General features: G+C 43.6%; 1 protein-coding gene across 4 annotated transcripts in view; it reads left to right on the forward strand.

The window, feature by feature from the left end:
• The window catches only part of ADNP (activity dependent neuroprotector homeobox), a 30,099-nt gene extending 25,617 nt beyond the window's left edge, over positions 1-4,482 (forward strand). For all 4 annotated transcript variants that reach the window (XM_064496982.1, XM_031433617.2, XM_064496983.1 and 1 more), the window contains one exon: positions 52-4,482. In XM_064496982.1, the coding sequence (XP_064353052.1) occupies positions 52-3,162 (3,111 nt within the window). In that variant the 3' untranslated portion in view covers positions 3,163-4,482. The remainder of the gene's footprint in view (positions 1-51) is intronic.
• The last annotated feature ends 3,948 nt before the right edge of the window (positions 4,483-8,430 follow it).

Genomic DNA, 8,430 nt, shown 5'->3' on the forward strand with positions numbered 1-8,430 from the left:
TACTGCCTGTCTGAAGTGGCATTCTGATTCCAGTTTTTGTCTTTTCTTTAGGACTATCGGACAAAACCTTTTTGCTGCAGTGCTTGTCCATTTTCTTCAAAATTCTTTTCTGCATACAAAAGTCATTTCCGGAATGTCCATAGTGAAGACTTTGAAAATAGGATTCTCCTTAATTGCCCCTACTGTACCTTCAATGCAGACAAAAAGACTCTGGAAACACACATTAAAATATTTCATGCTCCAAACGCCAGCGCACCAAGTAGCAGCCTCAGCACTTTCAAAGATAAAAGCAAAACTGATGGCCTTAAACCTAAGCAGGCTGACAGTGTAGAGCAAGCTGTTTATTACTGTAAGAAGTGCACTTACCGAGACCCTCTCTATGAAATAGTTAGGAAGCACATTTACAGGGAACATTTTCAACATGTGGCGGCACCTTACATAGCAAAGGCAGGCGAAAAATCACTCAATGGTGCAGTCCCCTTAGGCTCAAATGCCCGGGAAGAGGGTAGTATTCACTGCAAGCGATGCCTTTTCATGCCAAAGTCCTATGAAGCTTTGGTTCAACATGTCATTGAAGACCACGAACGCATAGGCTATCAGGTCACTGCCATGATTGGGCACACAAATGTGGTGGTTCCCCGATCCAAACCATTGATGCTAATTGCTCCCAAACCTCAAGAGAAGAAAGGCATGGGACTTCAATCAAGAATTGGTTCCCTTGCTTCTGGAAACGTCCGGTCTTTGCCGTCACAGCAGATGGTGAATCGACTCTCAATACCAAAGCCTAACTTAAATTCTACAGGAGTGAACATGATGTCTAATGTTCACCTACAGCAGAACAACTATGGGGTCAAATCTGTAGGCCAGGGCTATGGCGTTGGTCAGTCAATGAGACTGGGTCTCAGTGGCAATGCACCAGTTTCCATCCCTCAACAGTCTCAGTCTGTGAAGCAGTTACTTCCAAGTGGAAACGGAAGATCTTACGGGCTTGGGTCAGAGCAGAGGTCCCAGGCACCAGCAAGATACTCCCTGCAGCCTGCAAATGCCTCTTCTCTCTCATCGAGCCAGTTAAAGTCTCCTTCCCTCTCCCAGTCACAGGCATCCAGAGTATTAGGTCAGTCCAGTTCCAAACCTACTGCAGCTGCCACTGGCCCTCCCCCGCCCAATACTTCTTCAACTCAGAAGTGGAAAATATGTACAATCTGTAATGAGCTTTTTCCTGAAAATGTCTATAGCGTGCACTTCGAAAAAGAACATAAAGCTGAGAAAGTCCCAGCAGTAGCCAACTACATCATGAAAATACACAACTTTACTAGCAAATGCCTCTACTGTAATCGCTATCTGCCCACAGACACTCTGCTCAACCACATGTTAATTCATGGTCTGTCTTGTCCATATTGCCGTTCAACCTTCAATGATGTGGAAAAGATGGCGGCACACATGCGGATGGTTCACATTGATGAAGAGATGGGACCTAAAACAGATTCTACTCTGAGTTTTGATTTGACATTGCAGCAGGGTAGTCACACTAACATCCATCTCCTTGTAACCACATACAACCTGAGGGATGCCCCTGCCGAATCTGTTGCTTACCATGCCCAGAATAACCCTCCAGTCCCCCCAAAGCCACAACCAAAAGTTCAGGAAAAGGCAGATATCCCTGTTAAAAGTTCACCTCAAGCTGCAGTGCCCTATAAAAAAGATGTCGGGAAAACCCTTTGTCCTCTTTGCTTCTCAATCCTGAAAGGACCCATATCTGATGCACTTGCACATCACTTACGAGAGAGGCACCAAGTCATTCAGACGGTTCACCCAGTGGAGAAAAAGCTCACCTACAAATGTATCCACTGCCTTGGTGTGTATACCAGCAATATGACCGCCTCGACGATCACTCTGCATCTAGTTCACTGCAGGGGTGTTGGAAAGACCCAGAATGGCCAAGATAAGACGAATGCACCCTCTCGGCTTAACCAGTCACCAGGCCTGGCACCTGTGAAGCGCACTTACGAGCAAATGGAATTTCCCTTGCTGAAAAAGCGAAAGTTAGATGATGATAGTGATTCACCCAGCTTCTTTGAAGAGAAGCCTGAGGAGCCTGTTGTTTTAGCTTTAGACCCCAAGGGTCATGAAGATGATTCCTATGAAGCCAGGAAAAGCTTCCTAACAAAATACTTCAACAAACAACCGTATCCCACCAGGAGAGAGATTGAGAAGCTGGCGGCCAGTTTATGGTTGTGGAAGAGTGACATTGCTTCCCATTTTAGTAACAAGAGGAAGAAGTGTGTCCGAGACTGTGAAAAATACAAGCCTGGTGTGTTACTGGGTTTCAACATGAAAGAATTAAACAAGGTTAAGCATGAGATGGATTTTGATGCTGAGTGGCTATTTGAAAATCATGATGAGAAGGATTCCAGAGTCAATGCTAGTAAAACTGCTGACAAGAAGCTCAACCTTGGGAAGGAAGATGACAGTTCCTCTGACAGTTTTGAAAATTTGGAAGAAGAATCCAATGGAAGTGGTAGCCCTTTTGATCCTGTTTTTGAAGTTGAGCCTAAAATCCCCAATGATAACCCAGAGGAACACATACCGAAGGTAATTTCTGAGGATGCTTTAGAATCTGAGGAGAAGCTAGACCAAAAAGAGGAGGATGGTTCAAAATATGAAACTATTCATTTGACTGAGGAACCAACCAAACTAATGCCTGATGCCTCTGATAGTGAGGTTGACCAAGACGATGTCGTTGAGTGGAAAGATGGTGCTTCTCCGTCTGAGAGCGGCCCTGGTTCCCAACAAGTGTCGGACTTCGAGGACAACCCATGTGAAATGAAACCAGGAACCTGGTCCGATGAGTCTTCCCAGAGTGAAGATGCAAGGAGCAGTAAGCCAGCTGCCAAAAAAAAGGCTACCATGCAAGGTGACAGAGAGCAGTTGAAATGGAAGAATAGTTCCTATGGAAAAGTTGAAGGGTTTTGGTCCAAGGACCAGTCACAGTGGAAGAATGCAACTGAAAATGATGAGCGCTTATCCAACCCACAGATTGAGTGGCAGAATAGCACAATTGACAGTGAGGACGGGGAGCAGTTTGACAACATGACTGATGGAGTAGCTGAGCCCATGCACGGCAGCTTAACCGGAGTTAAACTGAGCAGCCAACAGGCCTGAGTGCCAGGTTCTCCGGAGTCAGTGACAAACGCTGCAGCCTGGAACTCTGTTCTCCTTCAGAATGACTGCAAAGCTGTATTCTGACTGGTACTGCCTTTTGAGTGCTGGGTCATCAGGCTGTGGGGACATGTGGCCACTGTGATCCCAGTGGTTATTTCTAAGTCTGTGACACGTGATTGGCTGATCTTGCTTTAGAACGTGCTGTGACGACACAGTAACTAAATGTGAAAAACCAGTAACTTGGTGGCTCATGAACACACAGGAGGAAAAGCAGAGGTTTATTTTATCTGCCTTCTCAGCATTTCTTTCCCTCTGTAAAATGTTTGGTTGGATGTCCTTGGGAAGCGTTCTCGCTTCACATGGTAGTGTAGGGCCAACATACAAGCTACCAGTCCAATGTGTATAGTAGACTTTGGGGAAATCGATTTTTTTCATGTATTCATTCTGAATAGTTGAAATGTATATTTGTACAGTCTTTTAGACCTATTCAAGTGATGCTTATGATATTGTTATTGTGTACCCATCATAGATTTGTTTTTTTGGGGTTTTTTTTGTTTGTTTTTTTAGTGTTGCCCTTGCTGTGTAATAAATGCTGTATCTAGTTGACCTAGCAAAAGCCTGAAACTACCCTAGTGTGGACTTCGGGACAGACTTAGTTTTTGCACATATCCTTGTACAATCTCACAACAGAGGCCAGCCACATAAGATATATATCTGGACTCTCTTGTATTATAGAATTTTTCTTGTTCTGAATATCCATGACATTACAGCTGACAAAAACAAAAACTGGTATTTCAGATGTTTTCTGAAATCTTTTAAGCTAAAATCACATGCAAGAATTGACTTTGCAGCTACTAATTTTGACACCTTTTAGATCTGTATGAAAGTGTGTTGTGTTGAAGCAGCAAACCAAGGAGTGCTGCCTTTTGGATATTTAGTTTTATCTTTAGTTAAACACCACCCTGGTGTCTTCATTTATACCATCTAATATATGACACACTGTTGTAGTATGTATAATTTTGTGGTCTTTATTTCCCTTTGTATTCATTTTACGCATCTAAATAAATTGCTGTATTGTGCTTAATGTAAATATTTGCTTTATTACACATTACAGTCCTCTGTGTCCACTATGTCTTGTGCCAGTTGATGCCGTGGCTCTTCCATCAGAGATGGAGGCCACAGCCGCTGAGGAAACTTGTGGAAGATCAAGATCTGCCACTGGCAGGAGGAATGCTTTCTCTCAAGGCACCTGTTATAAAACCTTTGGTTTTGTTTTGTCTTTTTCCTTTTAAACTGCTAAAATAAACATCCTTGAATTTTTTTCAGTTCCCCTTTTGTTAAGGACCGGAGCCTGCTTATATATGTAAATGTCTCGATGATAAAAGGATGTAAACATAAATTAGCGTTAATTTGCAAGCAGAATCTTAATGCCCTGGTGTTCTTTCTTCTAAATGAAGTAAATGTTAGTTTTCATCTTATAATGGGAGCAAGTGTACTAAACAGGCAACTACTCTGCTTTTGTTAAAACTCTTCGACCATCTTGCTATTAAGAAAAAGGCTTTGGAGATCACGTTTGGAGGGCTTTCAAGCTGCAAGGAGCTGGTATGGTGTGTTTACTGTGCATAGATTTCCCAAGAGCAACTTGAACCAAGAGACTGGAAAGTTGTAAGAAGGCAGAATTAGGCCAGCGGTTTTGGCAATTATAACGATGATGAGATACTCCAGTCCATGCAGAGGTCACTGCCTCTCAGGGACATTGGCCTAAAGAGTTCTAAAGTGGTTGGTTTCTATAACTTCTAAGACTTTCTAGAAGATTTCATCTTGTTGATGCTGCTTTACCTGAGGTTTGACCAAACCTACCCCTAAAAGGATAAGTTGTGCATTTGGGGCTGGTGTGGAGCTATTTTAAGTCTGTTTTAGAGGTAGATTGTGAATTCTGTGGACACCAGCTAACATTTAGAATGGGATGTCCCCAAATTAAGATGTTACAAATTACTAAGTTAGAAAACCTGGCATTGAGAAAGTCTGTTTCTCTTACTTGAGAACAGTAATACCAGCTGAAATTAAGCCATCGCATATTTGTTTTGAAATTACCCTTCCTAATTAACAAGTAGGAAGAACTTAGCCTGGGCTTATGAGTCCTACGTGGAGTACTAATGAAACTTGTGCAAAATAATTGGGGGGGGGGGCGTTCCTAGTTGGACATTCGAGCAAAGACAGATGAGCGTGCTTCCTTGCTGAGATGGTGGGAGTGGGCCTTGTTGGCATTCAGAAGACTTTAGCCCCCTGAGAACTGGAAATGAGGAAGATCCCCAACTAGAAATGTTGCAGAAGCCCTGGAAGTGTCTCAATAAAAGCCATTTTAAAAGAACGTCGTTGCTACTGTTTGTTTTCGGAATAATATGGAAATAAAAGCTGCCAATCTGCCATCTTCTGATTAGAGAAGGTCTATAACTGTAGACTGAACAATTCTGTAGATTTTAAATAGGAAAAACATACTTCAGAGAACTTTTTGCCCTTCACATTTCCTTGTGGCCATGAGTCACCGAGCCTGGGTAAACACTTAAGATTTCTCTCCCTTTTCAGCACATTGAAACATTTTCTTGTCCTAACTTTGGTTCCCTGTCATTGAGCAGTAAAGGGTCTGCTTCAGACTGTTCTTTGTCCCCTCTTAAGATCTGAGCAGAAAAAGATCTGCCCCCTTTTTTCCCTCTAGTTGTATTGTCTGGTCCAAATGCCTGCCTGTTCGTAAAGACACACACTACTTCAGCGGAGAACAAGATAAGTGCCAGATTTGAAAATCATGTCAAAGACTGGGGGATGCCCCACCTGAAATATTTTCTAGAAGCCATTGGACCTGCTTTTGCCAAGTGAGTATTGCCGTAGAGAGGGATGATTTCCCTACTGTGGACTACAGGCACCTACCCCTCAAAATGGGGCTCCCAGATCATCTCTCGGTGTTTCTATGCCACTGAAGCTTGAGGACCACTTGGAGTGAAGGAAAAATCTGTTTCTTCCCAACGAGATAAGGTAGAACATACTGAATATGTGGATTTCACACAGCAGCCAGTCAGCCTTCTGCCACCGCATAGGTAATGATCTTTTCTACCCATTGTGACCCTGATTTCTAATCTACCCTGTTCATTGGATTGGTACCAATTGCAGGCATGTGTCACCAAAATGTGTAGGAAAATCTCAAGTTTCTAAACCCCCAGAAGACTGAAAAGAGACTGCTGCATTCCAATGTACCAGTTACTAATTGGCCACCATGACATGGTCTAGAAAAAGACTCAGATAAACTAGACATCAAGTTAGAAAATAAGGTGTTTTCTTCCAACTACTAATAGAAGTTTAGCTTGAAAATGCATCCAAACTTGAAGCAAAGGAGGGTCACCATTTGGTTAATTCTTTGCATCCTGCTTACTCCGCATTAAATAACTTAACATTCACTGTAACTTAAATCCCAGTGGATTTGCAACTTAGTGTGGGTTGTGTTAAAAAAAAAAAAAATCAGCATTTAAGGCAAAAGTTGTATATATCCGGAAACTCTTAAGTCAAGATTTCAAAAAGCTCCAACTAAGAACACAGGAGGGAAGGGCGATAGTCATTTCCAGGACACATGCTCTAGGACGAATAGAGGGCACAATCTTGGACGCTGTGTGAATGAGCTGTCAGAGGTGTGTGTTCTTCAGCATACATACAATGTTTGTGCAACCGTGATGCAAACCAACCCCACCCCCCACCCCAGTGCACCCTAGAAAGGTGTAGAGCCATTTAAAACTGAACTGTTTATTGCAATAAAAACTTTGCTGTACCTTTACTAATGTCTTACCACTAAGTGAAGCAAGATGGATACTCTAAAAAGCAAATTGTTCACCTTTTGGAAACATAAAGCAAGAGGCTAGAAATAAAAGGGCTCTCCCAATGCATTTGATGTAAGTGCTGTACTGGCGGCCTTCTAGACTAGAGCAGAATATGGCAGCTGTGTACGTGGAGCAGCCATCTGGGAATCTAGAAATTAAAGACCCCTCCTGGGAGACCACTGGCAAAAAGATCACTGTGTGAATTGCCAGTGGCTGCATCTGCTGGAACGGCTCTATGGGCTTCCCCAGGAAGAGGACGCGGAGAGAGGCTTAAACACAGAGTCCTCCGAGGAGGGGACTTCCAGGCCAGGGATGTGATTACACCTTTCCTAGGAGCTCAACACTGTTCCTAAAAATGTCCAGAGCTCAGCACACATCCTGATTGCATATTTACTCAACGAGTAAACATCCGAACATGACAGAAGTGTCCCTGAGACTAGTTGTAGGGCACTAGTTTCCAAGATAATTTGAAAACTCAAAACAACCCTGCCCCAATTCCCTAAACAGCCCCTCCCCCCACAGCACCTCACAAACACACACAAAAAGTCCTGTAAAGGGAGTATCCCCCAGGTTTCAGAACATGAAGTTTCAGAGAAGCCAACTTGCCCCAAAGATTCCAGCTGGCAGCGGGGAGATGCCGACTTGGACCCAGCACATGAGTCCACAGCCCCTGGAATTCCCAGCCCCACCATCCAGCCTTGATCTTGGCTAGAGGCTAGTCTCTTAAGAAAGGCTTTCTTTGCTATGAATGCAAAGACATGTGAGCCCCGGTTTCTAAACCAACACATCATACTTTCCCTGGCACAGTGTTTCCCAAACTACACTCATTCACATTGCCACCTTCGTCATTTTTACCACATCTGCCTGACAGCTGCCTTATGTACTTACAATGTTTCAGCTCCCCTTTACAAAGAAGAAAACCATGTCTCTACAAAAGAGACAACCAGCCTAATTTGCCGTTAATGAATGCATCCATAAAAACAGACAAAACGAAACAATAGACTAAAAATCTGCCACCTGTCCTTGCTTGCTGAGGGCTTTGAGCCTGAGACTTGCTGTTTGTTAAAAAGGAAAATCAGAGGGACTCAGGGCACACTAGAACCGAAGTGAGACTTTTTCCTCGGCCCAGGCAAGACTGGAAGAATTCGTATGTCTCTGTGTGACTTGTTACCCAATGCATGCCAGGTGGCACCAAGACATGGTTCTGGTTCAGAGTGCTTCCAGGGAAGTCTGCCCATCAGTAATTACCCAGCTCACCTTCCCTGGCTTTAGACTGACTCCTTTTTAAATGCAATAGTACACTCACTGGCAGGTTACGAGAGCTCCAACTCGGATCAAGCTTAATAAAGGGGACACCCAGGTAACGGCTGTGCCCCAGTAGGGCGGGTTGCTCAGTTATGTTGGC

The sequence above is a fragment of the Camelus dromedarius genome, chromosome 18, assembly GCF_036321535.1.
Source record: "Camelus dromedarius isolate mCamDro1 chromosome 18, mCamDro1.pat, whole genome shotgun sequence".
In the NCBI taxonomy this organism is placed as follows: Eukaryota; Metazoa; Chordata; class Mammalia; order Artiodactyla; family Camelidae; genus Camelus; species Camelus dromedarius.